The sequence below is a fragment of the Pleurodeles waltl genome, chromosome 5 (assembly GCF_031143425.1).
Source record: "Pleurodeles waltl isolate 20211129_DDA chromosome 5, aPleWal1.hap1.20221129, whole genome shotgun sequence".
In the NCBI taxonomy this organism is placed as follows: Eukaryota; Metazoa; Chordata; class Amphibia; order Caudata; family Salamandridae; genus Pleurodeles; species Pleurodeles waltl.
This window is the reverse complement of record NC_090444.1, coordinates 1,768,230,965-1,768,250,748: the sequence shown is the minus strand read 5'-3', so window position 1 is coordinate 1,768,250,748 and position 19,784 is coordinate 1,768,230,965. Positions and strand designations below refer to the sequence as shown.

At 46.5% G+C, this 19,784-nt stretch overlaps 1 protein-coding gene across 2 annotated transcripts in view; it reads left to right on the top strand.

Moving 5' to 3' along the window:
- The window catches only part of LBR (lamin B receptor), a 489,903-nt gene that overhangs the window by 355,098 nt on the left and 115,021 nt on the right, over positions 1-19,784 (top strand). For both annotated transcript variants that reach the window (XM_069236198.1, XM_069236197.1), the window contains one exon: positions 15,824-15,927. In XM_069236198.1, coding sequence (XP_069092299.1) covers positions 15,824-15,927 — 104 coding nt within the window. The remainder of the gene's footprint in view (positions 1-15,823; positions 15,928-19,784) is intronic.

Genomic DNA, 19,784 nt, shown 5'->3' with positions numbered 1-19,784 from the left:
TCACTCTGTCAGAACTCTATCCGTTTTATAGGACTATTAATGGATTAAAGAATTGAGGGTGCCATATTCAAATGTTTTATTTAAAAATTCCTGGACAGAGTCAGGGATCATTTACTTACTCCTTACTAAATATTATGATATTACAGGGGTGGTCAACCTTGCCAATAGCATAGTACATTGTGAAATGTCTTACTTTTGAATTATAGCAGATTAATTTGTAGCTCTGCATTCTAAGGCACCTGAAACTTCATGTTTTCTTTCATTCTTTGCCCTATTAAGATGGTGTTGTTGTTGTGTTTAAGTTAGTCCTGACCTTTTAACCAACATCACATTGTATTCTGGGACTTGACATTTTGCTGTTAACATTGTAACTTTGGGCTGAAAAACCCGAGCAATAAAATGCAGATGGATAAAAAGCCTGTATTAGCTGAAGGTATCACACATAACAATTGGCCCCCTTCCAACACAGAATGTTATTGTTTTGTGAAAAGTCTTGTCATGTTGACAAGATTCGTTACACATGTGCCTGTCAGTATTACTTGCATTGAACATTTAATGCTTCGGATGTTTGACAGTTCATCTACAATCAATATGGACTTGGTTGAAAAAGTGACTTGTATATGAAAGGGTTTTAACTGTTCTGAATCGGTGGGTAAATATGATATTGCATATTGGTCAAGATGCTTGTGAGACAGCCATTTCACCAGTCAGTGAACAAATTAAACACTGCCAAAAAAGATCAAATACGATTTTAATATTTTCAGATCATGTACAGTGGAGATCCGCCCTAAACCATGCTTCTAAACCATACACCTTTTTAATCCAAGCACTAAAAAAGAAAGAAGAAACAATGGGGGTTATTCTAACTTTGGAGGAGGTGTTAATCCGTCCCAAAAGTGACGGAAAAGTGACGGATTTACCACCAGCCGTATTACGAGTCCATTATATCCTATGGAACTCGTAATACGGCTGGTGGTATATCCGTCACTTTACCGTCACTTTTGGGACGGATTAACACTCCTCCAAAGTTAGAATAACCCCCAATGTGTTTAATGGCATGGGTGGCTGTAAATACACATGCTCTGCATACTCCTGCCATTTAGTGTTGGGTCCGCAGTTGTGGAAGTTGTTTTGCTTCAAAGAAGTCTTTCGAATCAGGAGGCCAATTGACTCCTACTCTCGGTGGTAGTCAACTCTCAGTGGCATTAACTCATTTGTTACATTGTTTTCTCTCCACCGGTGGGTTCACATGTGTGTGCCTCCGCTCCGCGTTTAAACTCTATTCTCTTCCAGGGGATCCTCATCAATAGTCATAAACATTGAATATTCCCGCCCTTGTGCGGGGACCCCGGAGCATATATATATAAAATACATACATATTATCATGTGTAAAACAGCAATGCAGGCTATAATCATAAATAGGCTAAAATGCTTTATTTCTATGCAAGTTTTTTTTTTTTTGTTTTTTTTTTTTTTCCTATTATGAAATCACAATAGATCATAAATATCTACCTAAGCCCCAAAAACTGGACTTAGGGAAGTAAACAGCAGTAAATAGCAGAGAAAAATAGAAAAAAACACATTGAAAAACAATGAAGCATTCTTAGCCAATAGGCTGCATGCAGGTTAACACAGGAGAACCATAAAAACTTTGGCACCGTGCCTTTAAGACCCTGAGCACCTCCAGTATCCCACCATGCCTCAGGGGTGAAGGGAAGGTGACAGGTGGTTCACAGTTAGGTCAGTTCTTTTTCCGGCTTCTTCTGAGAGGATCCTGGAGCATTGAGCTCTCAGTTTTTTCTGAGTTTTTCTTCAGAAAAATCCCTAAAAATAGTGTTTTTCCTGTTTACTCGACAGATAACATTTTTTGTCTGAGTTTGGCAGTCTTTTCTGACAGAAAATGCCATCTCTTTTTGTAAAATGTCCTTCTTGTGGGAAGAAGAAAGCCCAGTCAGACCCACACTCTCTGTGTATTGTCTGCCTGCCACAGAGTCACTGTCCTGACACCTGCAAGTATTGTAAGAAGATGTCAAGGAGGACTCTCAAAGACAGAGAGAAAATCAGGCTGCATGGGCTTCAGGAGAGGAAAAAGTCAACATCCTCTTCACTTCCCAGGCCTCCAACAGAAGGAATGGCCAGATCGACGTCGACAGGTAGGATTGTGCCTGTTTGTTCTCCATCGACGTCATCGTTGCCACCGTCTCACCGGCATAGATCGCCGTCGACGGTGACCAGACCGACGTCGAGGGACAAAGCGTCGAAGCATGGACAGCACAGGGGTACATCTCCATCGACGGCAGGCCGCCGTTCGGCGTCGAGCCATCTCCGGCACTCCCGTTCGCCGTCGAGAACGTCTCGCCCCTTGGCGTCGAAGGACAAGACGTCAAAATCACCACGACGGCATGAACATCCGCCGTCGACCACTCGCCACTCAACGTCGAGACACACGACGGCGAGTAGGTCCAGATCCCGCGATCGACGCTCGGCGTCGAGACATTCAACGGCAAGGCTTTCAACATCAAGACCTTCGACGTCGAGAACAGCCCAGCCATCGCACCTTTCGACGTCGAAGATGCAATCGACGTCTACACAACCTTCAGCTGTGTCACAGGCAGTAGAGCCAGCGGATAAAGCTCCCTCACCGGTGGTCTCTATACGGAGTGCATCATCCCATTCCAGAGCGGGCTCATCGGGGCATGTTTCTCCCATCACCCTATCACCTAGATGGTTAGAGAGCCTGAATAGACCGGCAGCATCCCCGGATTCCCAATACTCTAGGATGTATTCTCCTACTGCCTCATTACCTAGAACGCCATCGCCTACAGCTAGAGCAGGACGGGCTCGTTCTGCTCCTCGTCAGCCGACCACAAGACCTGCACACTCTGCTACAGCTTCTCGTAGCAGGTCTCGTTCCCGAAGGAGAACCAGGTCGCGAACACCACACAGAAGATCACCCTCTTGGTCTTCTTCAGGATCGTCTGTTGGGCGCTACTCCCCCACACTGACAGATTCTCCACCTGCTAGGATCTCACCGGTGGATGATATCACCACTTTTAATGAGGTTCTTTTAAGGGGAGCGCAGAAACTAAATATTGAGGTACCGGAGCCGGCCACCTCATCCTCAGTTATCTTTGAGACTCTACAACACAGATCAGTCTCGAGAAAACTGCTGCCACTAGTACCGGGTTTGCTGCAACCTACTATGGACACCTTTCTGAGTCCAGCCACTCTCAAGTCTGCCCCGGCTAGGATTCAAAAGAAGTACAAAGCTCCGGAGCAAGATCCTTTATTCCTGCGGAAGGATCCGCCACCGGACTCTGTTATCTTAGCCGCAGCCAGAAAAACACACTCTGTGGCATCATCTTCCACAGTCCCCCCGGATAAGGAGAGCAGACACCTAGACTCCCTGGGGAGAAAGATGTGCGGTACGGCGGCATCTGCTATGAAGGTCTCCAGCGCCTCAGCACTTCTGGGCAGATATGACCGCTCTCTGTGGGACTCACTCCACAGATTTACAGAGAAGTTGCCCAGGGAAGATAGACAGGACTTCCAGGAAATCTTGCAGGAAGGGGGCCTAGTAACTAACCAGGTCATCAGCGCGGCGGCGGACGGGGCGGATTTGGCTGCGCATGTCGAGAACGTCTCGCCCCTTGGCGTCGAAGGACAAGACGTCAAAATCACCACGACGGCATGAACATCCGCCGTCGACCACTCGCCACTCAACGTCGAGACACATGACGGCGAGTAGGTCCAGATCCCGCGATCGACGCTCGGCGTCGAGACATTCAACGGCAAGGCTTTCGACATCAAGACGTTCGACGTCGAGAACAGCCCAGCCATCGCACCTTTCGACGTCGAAGATGCAATCGACGTCTACACAACCTTCAGCTGTGTCACAGGCAGTAGAGCCAGCGGATAAAGCTCCCTCACCGGTGGTCTCTATACGGAGTGCATCATCCCATTCCAGAGCGGGCTCATCGGGGCATGTTTCTCCCATCACCCTATCACCTAGATGGTTAGAGAGCCTGAATAGACCGGCAGCATCCCCGGATTCCCAATACTCTAGGATGTATTCTCCTACTGCCTCATTACCTAGAACGCCATCGCCTACAGCTAGAGCAGGACGGGCTCGTTCTGCTCCTCGTCAGCCGACCACAAGACCTGCACACTCTGCTACAGCTTCTCGTAGCAGGTCTCGTTCCCGAAGGAGAACCAGGTCGCGAACACAACACAGAAGATCACCCTCTTGGTCTTCTTCAGGATCGTCTGTTGGGCGCTACTCCCCCACACTGACAGATTCTCCACCTGCTAGGATCTCACCGGTGGATGATATCACCACTTTTAATGAGGTTCTTTTAAGGGGAGCGCAGAAACTAAATATTGAGGTACCGGAGCCGGTCACCTCATCCTCAGTTATCTTTGAGACTCTACAACACAGATCAGTCTCGAGAAAACTGCTGCCACTAGTACCGGGTTTGCTGCAACCTACTATGGACACCTTTCTGAGTCCAGCCACTCTCAAGTCTGCCCCGGCTAGGATTCAAAAGAAGTACAAAGCTCCGGAGCAAGATCCTTTATTCCTGCGGAAGGATCCGCCACCGGACTCTGTTATCTTAGCCGCAGCCAGAAAAACACACTCTGTGGCATCATCTTCCACAGTCCCCCCGGATAAGGAGAGCAGACACCTAGACTCCCTGGGGAGAAAGATGTGCGGTACGGCGGCATCTGCTATGAAGGTCTCCAGCGCCTCAGCACTTCTGGGCAGATATGACCGCTCTCTGTGGGACTCACTCCACAGATTTACAGAGAAGTTGCCCAGGGAAGATAGACAGGACTTCCAGGAAATCTTGCAGGAAGGGGGCCTAGTAACTAACCAGGTCATCAGCGCGGCGGCGGACGGGGCGGATTTGGCTGCGCATGGGTATGCGCACGGAATCTGCGCTAGGAGGTCTTCCTGGCTACGGCTCACTGGTCTGAAACAGGAAGCACAACAACGTATTTTAAACCTCCCATTCAGCGGGAATTCGTTGTTCGGTACCCACGCGGATGAAGAGATGACCCGAATGAAAACAGAGGTGGACACTATGAGGGCAGTGGGCCTGGAACGTAAGAAAGACTTCAGGCGGAGGTACAGGCCGTACGACAGACGCCCATTCCAGCAGAGGGTTCAAACCCCTCACTGGTCTCAGAGGCCACAGCAACGACAGGGACGTCCCCTGTTTCAGGCGCGTAGACCCACAAGAGACCGAGGGGCAAGTAGACCTCAACAGTCTACAGCAAAGACACCAACAAAGCAATGAGGCATCGCTTCCCTCAGCACTGTGCACCACTCCGGTGGGGGGAAGTATTACGCATCATCTTCACGAGTGGCACTCCATCACAAAAGACAAATGGGTGCTCAATATTGTCGAACATGGCTATTCTCTCCTTTTCAAAAAACCTCCTCCACACTTGCCACCAGCAAGATGTTTTCCTTCTCATCTCAGCCTGCTACGCAAGGAAGTTCTTGCACTCCTACAAAAGAAAGCTGTAGAAAAGGTTCCACCGGCACAAAGAGGAAAAGGGGTGTACTCCCGTTACTTTCTGGTGGCGAAAAAGGGTCAACAGGGCATCTTCAGGCCAATTCTGGACTTACGGCTCCTGAACAAGTACATAAGAAAACAGAAGTTCAGGATGCTAGCCCTTCACCAGATTGTTCCGCAACTGCATCAGGGAGACTGGATGTGCTCCATCGACCTACAGGATGCATATTTTCACATCCCAATAGCATCCAAACATCGGAAATTCTTACGTTTCCAAATAGCGTCACAGCACTACCAATTCAGAGTCCTACCATTCGGCCTGAAGTCTGCACCCCGAGTCTTTTCAAAATGTGTAGCAGTGGTAGCGGCACATCTTCGAAGACAAAAAATATTCGTCTACCCCTACCTGGACGACTGGTTATTGAAGGCTTCCTCTCCGGATCAGGCGAGAAAACATCGAGACATTGTACTAAGAACTTTCGAGTCTCTAGGTCTTCAAATCAACCACAACAAGTCAACCTTGATTCCAACACAAAACCTCCACTACCTGGGAGCTATACTAAACACAGAGCTCCAAAGAGTGTATCCTTCGGAGGAACGACTTTTATCGATCCACAGGAAGTGTCAACAACTATTAAAAGCCGATGCACCTACTGCTCGTCAGGTGACATCGCTTCTGGGCTCCATGGCTTCATGCATCTTCATTGTCCCGAACGCCAGGCTACACATGAGGCCCCTTCAGGAGGCATTAGAGAACAACTGGAGCCAAAAGACTGGTCGCTGGGAGGACAGAGTACGACTACCAGCAGCGGCTTTTCAATCACTACAATGGTGGATGCACAGACCTCACCTGTCGATAGGTTCTCCGTTTCACCAGACAATTCCAGCCGACACTCTGGTATCGGATGCGTCTCTTCAGGGTTGGGGTGCTCATCTGGGTTCCTTCCAAGCTCAGGGTCTGTGGTCCGACAAGGAAAAGAACTATCACATAAATCTACTGGAGCTCAGAGCGGTCCATCTGGCTCTCAAATCTTTCTCTCCATTGGTTCAGGGGAAATCTCTCCTAATTCAGACGGACAATACAACCACAATGTATTATCTGAACAAACAGGGGGGAACAAGATCACTACCTCTATCTCGAGAGTCCCAAACGATATGGCATTGGCTCCTGGCCAGGGGAATGTCTATCACAGCGGTACACCTGCCAGGTCAGCAAAACGTAGAGGCAGATTTCCTGAGCAGACATCTAGAAGACGCGCACGACTGGGTCCTACACGACGAAGTCGTCGAGGACATCTTCGGTCAATGGGGTCGACCCCAGTTGGATCTCTTTGCAGACGAAGTAAACAAGAAATGCCCAGACTTCGCATCCAGGTTCTGCCGTCCGGGATCTCAAGGGAATGCCCTGTTGATCAACTGGTCAGGGATATTTCTCTACGCCTTTCCACCGATTCCCCTCATACCGGCAGTAATCAACAAACTTTACAACTCCAGAACCAGAATGATTCTGATAGCGCCACAATGGCCCCGCCAATTCTGGTACACGGATCTACTCAACTTATCGGAAAAACCTCACAGGAGGTTGCCGTGCAGACCGGATCTTCTGAGCAGAATGGAAGGCAGAATCCTACATCCCAACCTTCCCTCTCTGAGCTTGACAGCATGGCTCCTGAATTCCTGCAGTATGGGCACCTAGGGCTCTCACAGGAGTGCATGAACATCTTGAAAGAGTCAAAACGACCTTCCACGCGGCGTTCTTACGCTTTTAAGTGGAAGAGATTTTACATCTGGTGCTCTCAACAAGGTATAAATCCCATACGAGCTCAGGAGGATGTCATACTGTCCTATTTGCTTCATCTGGCGAAGTCTGGTCTGCAGGTATCATCTATTAAGGTACATTTGTCTGCAATTACAGCTTATCGTAAGTCGCCTTCTCGGGAATCCTTCTTTACGATACCTGTAGTCAAGGATTTCTTAGAAGGCTTGAAAAAGGTTTTTCCTCCCATTCGGAGACCTTCTCCTCCATGGGAACTGAATGTAGTCCTGTCAAAACTTATGGGCCCTCCCTTTGAACCTATCCACAAGGCCTCTTTACAGCACCTTACGTGGAAGTCGGCTTTTTTGGTGGCCATTACTTCAGCGAGGAGGGTCAGCGAAATTCAGGCTCTGTCTTGCAGAGAACCGTACACGGTTTTTCACGATAATAGAGTGGTTCTGCGAACTCACCCATCTTTCCTTCCGAAGGTGGTGTCAGACTATATCTTTACCGACTTTCTTTCCCAATCCGGAGACTCCGGCTGAGAAAGCATTGCATTCTTTAGACTTGAAAAGAGTGCTGAAATTCTATTTGGACAAAACAAAACCGATTAGACATTCTAACCATTTGTTTCTGAATTATGGTCATTTAAGAACAGGAGAGGCAGCGTCTAAACGAACGATATCAAGATGGATTGTGTCTTGTATTGTTAACACTTACCAGCTGGCTAATAAACAATTACTGGCTAGGCCAAAAGCGCATTCCACAAGGGGAAAAGCGGCTACTGCTGCCCTCCTTAACAATGTACCAATTTCCGAGATTTGTAAGGCTGCTACATGGAAGTCTGTGCATACCTTTACTAAGCATTACTGTTTAGAATCGGATGCAAGAGCGGATGCCCAGGTGGGGCAGGCCTCTCTTAGAAATCTATTTGCATGAATATGTATTCTTTCCTGCACTTCTTTCAGACAGTCCGCAGAGTTTAGGGATGGGCTTGCTAATCTATTCAATGTTTATGACTATTGATGAGGATCCCCTGGAAGAGAAGGATAAGTTACTTACCTGTAAATCCTAGTTCTCTTCCAGGGGTATCCTCATCAAAGTCATAAACAACCCACCCTCCTCCCCGGACTCAAGTCTCCTAGAAGTGCAGGACAGATTATCTTTCTGATCAGTTACACAGATTGTCACCGTAAAAAAGTACTGACCTAACTGTGAACCAACTGTCACCTTCCCTTCACCCCTGAGGCATGGTGGGATACTGGAGGTGCTCAGGGTCTTAAAGGCACGGTGCCAAAGTTTTTATGGTTCTCCTGTGTTAACCTGCATGCAGCCTATTGGCTAAGAATGCTTCATTGTTTTTCAATGTGTTTTTTTCTATTTTTCTCTGCTATTTACTGCTGTTTACTTCCCTAAGTCCAGTTTTTGGGGCTTAGGTAGATATTTATGATCTATTGTGATTTCATAATAGGAAGAAAAAAAGAAAAAAAAAAAAAAAACTTGCATAGAAATAAAGCATTTTAGCCTATTTATGATTATAGCCTGCATTGCTGTTTTACACATGATAATATGTATGTATTTTATATATATATGCTCCGGGGTCCCCGCACAAGGGCGGGAATATTCAATGTTTATGACTTTGATGAGGATACCCCTGGAAGAGAACTAGGATTTACAGGTAAGTAACTTATCCTTTTGGTTCTTCTCTATCTCTTTTGATGGTATTGTTATCATTTGTGCTTTCTTCATCTGCCCCTCGTTGGAAAACGTTGCACGTTCAACTCCATTTGACTGAAGTCCCTTAGGGGCACCGCCCTTCGGGGTTTACCTTTGACGTTGTGACCAGTTTTCCGGAAAATGCTCCACTATTAATGGAACACACATCTTTTGGTTTTGTCTGCATTGCCACTCGAAATACCCACACACAGACCAACATTTGGTGTGCAACTTGTGTCTGTTTCCAGACCATAGGGAATCTAACTTCACTATGTGCAACTCCTTCAGGTCGAAGAAAACACTTAAGGGAATGTAGGGCACTCCGCCTCAATGTCTCACAGAGCCACAGATGACATTCCTGACATTTTCGGTGAGGAGCAAGCCCAGGAGAAACCAGCCGTCGAAGAAGAGGAGGCCTTTTCTTCTCGATAAAAACCCTGGTTCCGACCTAGAGGTAGATGTTGAGGTACAGGAATGTCTATCTATCTGCTCAACCCTTTGAGTACTGCAGCCCCTGCCCTTCAACCCATGCTGACCAAAAGACTTTCAGCTTCCATGGTCGCGGAATATGAGGCTCCCAATCTACCTATGCTATCTGGCCATGTTCGGATCTGGAAAACTGCTTCAGACGCCCCACCCATGGGCCCAGCGCCAAAAGTACATGTCACATACTGAAGAGATTTTTAAAGAGCCTACTAGGGCTAGGGTAGTGATACCAAATATGGACATTAAATATAAGCCTGCACCAGAGGTCAACTGCCACCAGACTCTCTAGATGCAACCACAGCGCGCAAAACAGCTAACTGCCAAGCCTCTGGGCGCACACCGCCTCCAGATAAGGAGAGCAATTGGATAGACAGTGTGGGGAAAAGGGTTGCAGCAAAGGCTGCTAACTACTGGCATATTGCCAATTTCGAGGCTCTCTTGGCACAGTTCAATCAAACTCACTTGGACGAGATGTAAGAGTTGCTTCAGTACCTCCCACAGGAGCATAAACAAGGGGTTCAGCAGTTGGTGTTGGAGGAATAAACCATCGCAAACACCTCAATACGGTGTGCGCTTGATTACGGCAGACACTGCGGCAGGGGGAATCAACACCAGTATTCTCCTAAGGCATCACGCCTTGCTCAGGATCTCTGGGTTCAAACCTGGCTGTTATGAACATGCCTTTTGACAAAGAGCATTTGTTCGGTCCCCAATAGACTCTACTTTGTGAAAGATTCAAAAACATACTGAAACCGCTGTGGCCATGGTAGCACTACAAACACCTGCTCCCTGGGGGACTTTTGGTGAGGCCTATAAGTCTACCTCTTCAAAGGTATTCGCCTCACAGTAAAATTATTCCCATAGCTCCTATACCAAGAGCTACTACTGTGGCCCATTTAGAGGAAATAACACCAAGCGTAGCGGTAAAGGTGGTCTTCCAAGCAGTGACTAACCTATCTTACCCACGATCACATAACACCTGTCTGGGGCAGACTGCAACATTTCCATCCAACATGGTTTTCCATCACCACAGACAAGTGGGTATTAGCCAATACTCATCATCAGCGCCAACAACACACTCCAATAATAATAGATCTATTCCACAGCTTAGGGTTTACTATCAACATCCTCAAGTCTCACCTGCAGCCATTACAGGTTCAACTGTATTTAGAGACAATTCTAAACACACAATTAGGATTAGCCAGCTAAATCCTGCACGAATTCAAAAGTTTCAGGCAACATTACTCCAGATACAGACAAGCCAGCACTCACAGTGATGGTGGTAATGCGCATACTAGGAACAATGGTTTCCTGCATTGCCAAAGTTCCCCATGCAAGATTACATGTGCGCCAGTTACAGGAATGTCTAGCTCGTCAGTTGTCTTAGTCAGAGAGTCAGTTGGAGGATCTAAAGTTGAAGACCGCCACAGTCACTGTTCTATGCGGTGGTGGAGTACTAAGAACTGTTGACGTGGCGGCCTTTTCTCAACCCTGTTCCTCTCATCACTCTCAGAACGGATTCATCACAGACAGGATTGGGGTGCACACCTACTAGACTTCACAGTGCAGGGTCTCTGGGATTCCAAGGACCAGTTTCCACATCAACTTCCTAGAGCTTCCAACTGTATACCCAGCATTGAAACGATTCCTATCTCGCCTGACTCACAAGGTCGTCCTATTCCGGACAGGCATTCAGACGCCCCACCCTTGGGCGCAGCTCCAAAAGTACATGTCAAGCCAAAACCTTTGGCATCAATCATTTGGGATCGAGACCAGCCTTCAGTGCCCACTTGATCATCAGTACTGTCCCAGCAGTCGACTTCCACCATCTCAACGCCGACAGTGTCTCGCTCTTCAAAGTCCAAAGCTTTGGGCCTGAAATCCTTAGAGCTGAAAACTGCAAAGACCTCCTTGGCCTCTACTTCATCTGTTGAAACCATTTCAGAAAGACCCGACATTCGACAAAAGAAAATCCACATAGACTTGAGAACTGGCCTCATAATTGCAAAGGCTTCCTCTCCTCCACCACTTAAGAGGAAGCTGACTTTTGAGGAAGTACTGGATCTGCCACTTTCTCTTTGGAAGAAAACTATGGACAAGGCCACCAGCACTCAAGCACCTCCACCATTACCTCATTTTCCTCCACCACTATCTCCACCTGAAGACCCCTTAGACATGTCATCTCAGGGGTCACCACATTTAAACACTGATGGCTCGGGGTGCAACAAGGGGACGATCCATGGGACAGGTGTGACACATACCCCAATGTAGACAATAATCCTGACCTTTATCCCACTTTCCCCCTCCACCCTCAAGGATTCAACCTCTTATTAAGAAGGCATAGCGAGGGCAGCAGCCTTAGACAATATGGAGTAACACAGAGAGCTATTGGAGGATGACTTCTGTTTTGACACTTTCCACCATACAATATTTGCTGATGTTAAAGGGTATGATGCCACATACTGAAGAGATTTTTAAGGACCCTACTAGGGCTAGGGTAGTAATACCAAAAATGGACATTAAATATAAGCCTGCACCATGTAACCCTATCTTCATCAGAGGTCAACTGCCACCAGACTCTCTAGATGCAGCAGCAGCGCGCAAAACAGCTAACTGCCAAGCCCCTGGGCGCACACCGCCTCCAGATAAGGAGAGCAATTGGATAGACGCTGTGGGGAAAAGGGTTGCAGCAAAGGCTGCTAACTACTGGCATATTGCCAATTTCGAGGCTCTCTTGGCACAGTTCAATCAAACTCACTGGGACGAGATGTAAGAGTTGCTTCAGTACCTCCCACAGGAGCATAAACAAGGGGTTCAGCAGTTGGTGTTGGAGGAATAAACCATCGCAAACACCTCAATACGGTGTGCGCTTGATTACGGCAGACACTGCGGCAGGGGGAATCAACACCAGTCTTCTCCTAAGGCATCATGCCTGGCTCAGGATCTCTGGGTTCAAACCTGGCTGTTATGAACATGCCTTTTGACAAAGAGCATTTGTTCGGTCCCCAATAGACTCTACTTTGTGAAAGATTCAAAAACATACTGAAACCGCTATGGCCATGGTAGCACTACAAACACCTGCTCCCTGGGGGACTTTCGGTGAGGCCTATAAGTCTACCTCTTCAAAGGTATTCGCCTCACAGTAAAATTATTCCCATAGCTCCTATACCAAGAGCTGCTTCTGTGGCCCATTTAGAGGAAATAACACCAAGCGTAGGGGTAAAGGTGGTCTTCCAAGCAGTGACTACCCTATCTTACCCACGATCACATAACACCTGTCTGGGGCAGACTGCAACATTTCCATCCAACATGGTTTTCCATCACCACAGACAAGTGGGTATTAGCCAATACTCATCATCAGCGCCAACAACACACTCCAATAATAATAGATCTATTCCACAGCTTAGGGTTTACTATCAACATCCTCAAGTCTCACCTGCAGCCATTACAGGTTCAACTGTATTTAGAGACAATTCTAAACACACAATTAGGATCAGCCAGCTCAATCCTGCAAGAATTCAAAAGTTTCAGGCAACATTACTCCAGATACAGACAAGCCAGCACTCACAGTGATGGTGGTAATGCGCATACTAGGAACAATGGTTTCCTGCATTGCCAAAGTTCCCCATGCAAGATTACATGTGCGCCAGTTACAGGAATGTCTAGCTCGTCAGTTGTCTTAGTCAGAGAGTCAGTTGGAGGATCTAAAGTTGAAAGACCGCCACAGTCACTGTTCTTTGCAGTGGTGGAGTACTAAGGACTGTTGACGTGGCGGCCTTTTCTCAACCCTGTTCCTCTCATCACTCTCAGAACGGATACATCACAGACAGGATTGGGGTGCACACCTACTAGACTTCACAGTGCAGGGTCTCTGGGATTCCAAGGACCAGTTTCCACATCAACTTCCTAGAGCTTCCAACTGTTTACCCAGCATTGAAACGATTCCTATCTCACCTGACTCACAAGGGCGTCCTATTCCGGACAGGCATTCTGACAGCCATGTATTACCTACAAAAACAATGGGGGGGGGGTGCAGTCTCCACAACTGTCATGCAAACCATCTGGAATTGGGATCTACATCACAACATTCACCTGTTAGCGGAGTTCCTTCTGGGAACATACAACAACTTTGGAGGCCTGCTCAGCAGGATGCAGCAACAAGTCTGCAAATGGGAACTCCACACACAAATCCTCCTACCATACTTCCAAAAGTGGGCGTTCCTTCAGATAGATCTTTTCCCTACAGCAAAAAATGCAAAATGGACAAACTTTGCTTCCAGATTTCCACACCACTATACAAGGACAATGCCCTATGGATCAGTAGGTCAGGGATATTTGCCTACAATGTTCTGCCTCACTCTCCTTCCATTTCTGGTTCAGAAGTTCAGGCAAGCTTCTCCTTCAATGATCCTTGTCGCTCCCACTAGGGCTGTTCAGCCTTGGTTCACAACACTTCTAGATCTCACTGTAATTTCACATGAGAAACTCCCCAATAGGCCGGACCCTCTAGCTCAGAACCAAGGACAAATCGGGCATCCAGATCCCAAAACTCTCCACCTAGCAGTTTGGCTCCTGAAGTCATAGAGTTTGGTTACCTTAACTCACCACTTTAAAGTAGGGACATTCTTAAGGAAGCACGTAGACCCACCATTAGAGCCTTTAATGCAGCAACATGGAAAATGTTTTTTTGCTACTGTCACTCAGATGAAATTGAACGTTTCAAAGCCACGGTGCAAGACATTGGGCCTGATTACAACTTTGGCGGAGGGGGGTTAATCCATCCCAAATGTGACGGATATCCCTCCCGCCGTATTAAGAGTCCATTATATCCTATGGAACTCGTAATACGGTGGGCAGGATATCCGTCACATTTGGGAGGGATTAACCCCCTCCGCCAAAGTTGTAATCAGGCCCATTGTCTTCTACCTACTTCACCTGCAAAAGAAAAAATTAGAATACACTTCAATATGGTTCCATCTTGCTGCAATAGCTGCCTACCTCCAAAATAGACAGCACCTTTCTATCTTCAAAATTCTAGTCATCAAAGCCTTCATGGAAGAACTTGAACAAGTTATTCCACCAAGGGTTCCTCCTGAACGTTCCTGGAATCTTAATGTCTTACTTAAAAAAAACTCATGGCTCCTCCACTTTAACCTCTACACTCATGACCTCTTCAATTTATTTCTTGGAAGGTTGCATTTTTACTTGCCATCACTTCACCTAGGCATTTTAGTAAGCTCCAGTCTTTAGCCTTAAAAGAACTATTCTTCCAGAAACACAGAGATAAAGTGGTTCTCTGCACCAGCCCTAAATTCCTACCCAAGATAGTATCTCAATTTCACTTCAACCAATTTATTGAGCCACTATTTTTTTCCTTGACCGAATTCTGTTGCAGAAAGAGCTCTTCATATATTAGATGTTAAGAAGGCAGCGCCGCCCTGGGGATTACGATCCCCGTCTCCGCCAGCCTTTACATAGCGGTAGCACCACCATGTAAAGGCTGGCGGAGACGGGGTGCAGGATGCCCCAGGTGTTGGCCTGTTCTGCCCATGCTTTTGTCATGGGCAGTGCAGAGCCCCCCCGGCCAGCCCTGTCGCGATGTTTACTGTCTGCTTTGCAGCACTGAACATTGCGATGGGTGCTGCTGCACCCTATGCACTACAGCATTGCCGCCGGCTCTATTATGAGCCTGCGTCAGTGTTGTAGGCCATACCCGCTGGGCAAGTGGGTGGAAACACTGTCTCCACCCAGTGACCCAGCGGGGAACTTTTAATGGGGCCTGTGGGAAGGAGTTAAGGAAGCTCACCGGGGCGACTCATCTTTGTATCATTGTGCCACTGAGGTCTGGAATGAGCTTTCTTTAAGATAAAATCACAAACAAGTTTCTTGATTTTTAGAAAAATTATCAAAATATAGCCTTTCAGTTCATTGTTTTACTCTGCCGTATTGTTCTGATGCTTCTTATCCTTTTAGTGCCAGGACAACCCTTAAGGGATAATCGATGCGCTATACAAATTTGAAAATAAATAAATAGCATTGTATGTCTATTTTAAATACAAATTTATTGCAGCATGTCCAACTGATGTTTTTTATGCTGTAAAATCTGCAAGTCAGTGGCACCCAGTCTTAGCAGGTCTCGTTATAGCAAGATCTAAAGTTAGAAAAAAATCCCAAAATGTTTAACTGTTTGCTTTCCATGCACATACATGAAATTGCTCAATAATTGTATTTGTAAAGTGAATTAACAAAATTGATGATATGAAAACTGTTGTATTTAAGTTCTGTATCTTATTTATAATAAACAAATAAAAAGAAAGTTTACTATTATCAAATTTATTTGCAGGAAACTTTATTTATGACTTCTTCATTGGGCGTGAATTAAACCCTCGTATTGGGACCTTTGATCTCAAATATTTTTGTGAACTACGGCCAGGTTTGATTGGTTGGGTGAGTGTCATCTGTTTATCTCTTGCATTACATTAGTGGATGTTACAATGCAAATACGACAGTGAAGCATTTTGTTATTTAAAAAGAGAACACATTACTCTATGTCTTTTCAGTCCTCTGTGTGCATTTTGTAATATGTTAAAAAAGTTATGCAATGCATACTTTTTGTTTCAATTCTGTCTTTTTCTACTGCTTTCACTTTGATGAATTTTTATTAATAGTCATAAACACTAGCATAATTCTCTGCTGCCTGCGGGGACCCTGGAGAACTTGTTTTAGAAATCTATTTTTTATTTAAAATTCACACATGGTATTAATGTCCATGTGTTTTCATGATGTGCCACACTGTGTGACAGACAGTTTTCCTGGGAGAATATGCTGAATCCAAATAACAGTTTCAAAACTGCGTTATAGCATTTAAAGTGTAGGAATTAGAAAGTGTGTGACGAGAAGCAAACGACAATGTATTCCAATAGACTTTAATTGTAGAATGATAAAAAGGGCCCTGTGACATTAGAATCCAAGAGGTTCTTCTGCCTATAGTGCACCCTACTGGCAGTTACCTCAAAGAGCCAGTTCTTTTTTTTGGCTCATGTGAGCAGGACCTTCGTAGCACATGAGAGGTTTCACACATCTATATCTGAAACAGTCAAGACAAATCTTTCCTTTAACAGCTTCACTGAGCATCTTCAAACCTTTTCTGTCAAGTGTAACCATTGCAGATTCTTGACAGGATTTCTTCTCAAAATATGGCATCTCTCCTTGGATATGCCATCTCTCCTTGAGAAAAACTCATCAACCAACGTAAAAGCATGGTCATTACTTGGTGCTGAAGAGGATGCCAGTGTCCTCAACAGCAGCATCCCATATTTTGTTAACATCGAAATCGCCATCAATGACGTGCACAGCTAAACATTAATGTCAAAGAGATCACATCTGTCACCAACCATGACTGTGCTCCATCTCTGTCACTTCTGTCTTTGGAGTCATCTCCATTTTTACATTCTCCACAACTTACGTTGCCGGAACAACAAAGTGTAGATACACCAAGATTTTCAACATCTTCTTTATCCGCCACACTTAAGAAAGCAGTAGAGCTCTTCCTCCTTTTATATCATGACCAATTTCACTAGATCCTCTTCTACTATCACTGAGTCCACTAAAAACTATTATACTATTTAAGGTTCTGCCACAGGAGCCGTTACAACGTTTACAAATTTCTGTGATAATAATGTTGAGATCTAATTCTGTGTCTCCGCTAAGAAATGAAAAATATCTCCTCGATGATCATCTGTTTCACCTCACCAGACTTCTGAAAGCTTTTCTGATCTTCATCAAGATCTGGATCCTCATCCACAGCCTCAGATGGCACTACATCCTGTATACCAACATCATCAACTTCATCTCCATCTCGCACCTCTCCAGTAGATGACATTTATACCTTCCATTACATTTTAGAAAGCAGTGCTACTAAATTAAACATCCCTCTAGGGACCCCACAGCCAAATATTTCTGTGATTCTAGAATCTATACAAATGAGAGAAGCAACACAAAGGCAGCTTAAAAAGTACAAGGCACAACATGACTCTCACTTAAAGTCAGAACCTAAACCGGACTCTGGAATAGTTACTTCAGTGAGAAGAAGACAAGTTTCTGATCTGGAAACCACAGCTCCACCAGAGAGTGAAAGCAAGTGCCTAGATGCCGTGGGACAGCTGTGTAATACATTTGCTGCATATTTTTAAAAAAACAGCGCTACTACTGTCTTTCTACCAAGGAGAAATTTCTGAAAGCATGTGTTCTTTCATAGAAGACGTTCTGAAGCGCCATCAGCATGATTTCACTGGAATGCTACAAAAGAACCTTCTGGTAGATAACTAGATAATTAGCGCTGCAGTTAATAAAACTGAGTTGCAGTTGCTGGATATTGCTAGGTGTAGGAAGTTGGCTCTGTATGCACTATTTCAAAGTAAGGAATAGTATGCACAGAGTCCAAGGGTTCCTCTTAGAGGTAAGATAGTGGCGAAAAAGAGATAATTCTAATGCACTATTTTGTGGTAGTGTGGTCGAGCAGTAGGCTTATCAGAGGGTAGTGTTAAGCATTTGTTGTACACACACAGGCAATAAATGAGGAACACACACTCAGAGACAATTCCAGGCCAATAGGTTTTTGTATAGAAAAATATCTTTTCTTAGTTTATTTTAAGAACCACAGGTTCAAGATTTACAAGTAATACTTCAAATGAAAGGTATTTCATGTAGGTACTTTAGGAACTTTGAATTAGCAAAATAGCATATACAATTGTCACATAAATGACATATAGCTATTTTAAAACTAGACACTGCAATTTTCAACAGTTCCTGAGGGAGGTAAGTGTTTGCTAGTTTTTGCAGGTAAGTAAACCACCTACGGGGTTCAAGTTTGGGTCCAAGGTAGCCCACCGTTGGGGGTTCAGAGCAACCCCAAAGTTACCACACCAGCAGCTCAGGGCCGGTCAGGTGCAGAGGTCAAAGTGGTGCCCAAAACGCATAGGCTTCAATGGAGAAGGGGGTGCCCCGGTTCCAGTCTGCCAGCAGGTAAGTACCCGCGTCTTCGGAGGGCAGACCAGGGGGGTTTTGTAGGGCACCGGGGGGGACACAAGTCAGCACAGAAAGTACACCCTCGGCGGCACGGGGGCGGCCGGGTGCAGTGTGCAAACAAGCGTCAGGTTCGCAATAGAAATCAATGGGAGACCAAGGGGTCTCTTCAGCGATGCAGGCAGGCAAGGGGGGGGCTCCTCGGGGTAGCCACCACCTGGGCAAGGGAGAGGGCCACCTGGGGGTCGCTCCTGCACTGGAGGTTGGATCCTTCAGGTCCTGGGGGCTGCGGGTGCAGAGTCTTTACCAGGCGTCGGGTCTTTAGAGCAGGCAGTCACGTCAGGGGGAGCCTCAGGATTCTCTCTGCAGGCGTCGCTGTGGGGACTCAGGGGGGTCAGCTCCGGCTACTCAGGGTCTCGTAGTCGCCGGGGAGTCCTCCCTGTGGTGTTTTTTCTCCACAAGTCGAGCCGGGGGCGTCGGGTGCAGAGTGCAAAGTCTCACGCTTCCGGCGGGAAACGTGTGTTGTTTCAAAGTTGCTTCTTTGTTGCAAAGTTGCAGTCTTTGGTGAACAGAGCCGCTGTCCTCGGGAGTTCTTGGTCCTTCTAGATGCCGGGTAGTCCTCTGAGGCTTCAGAGGTTGCTGGACCCTGGGAACGCGTCGCTGGAGCAGTGTCTTTAGAAGTGGGAGACAGGCCGGTAGGGCTGGGGCCAAAGCAGTTGGTGTCTCCGTCTTCTCTGCAGGTTTTTCAGTTCAGCAGTCCTCTTCTTCTTAGGTTGCAGGAATCTGAGTTCCTAGGTTCTGGGGAGCCCCTAAATACTGAATTTAGGGGGGTGTTTAGGTCTGGGGGGTTAGTAGCCAATGGCTACTAGCCCTGAGGGTGACTACACCCTCTTTGTGCCTCCTCCCTGAGGGGAGGGGGGCACATCCCTAATCCTATTGGGGAAATCCTCCATCTACAAGATGGAGGATTTCTAAAAGTTAGAGTCACCTCAGCTCAGGACACCTTAGGGGCTGTCCTGACTGGCCAGTGACTCCTCCTTGTTTTTCTCATTATCTCCTCCGGCCTTGCCGCCAAAAGTGGGGCCGTGGCCGGAGGGGGTGGGCAACTCCACTAGCTGGAGTGCCCTGGGGTGCTGTAACAAACGGGGTGAGCCTTAGAGGCTGACCGCCAGGTGTTACAGTTCCTGCAGGGGGAGGTGATAAGCATCTCTACCCAGTACAGGCTTTGTTACTAGCCACAGAGGGACAAAGGCACTCTCCCCATGTGGCCAGCAACATGT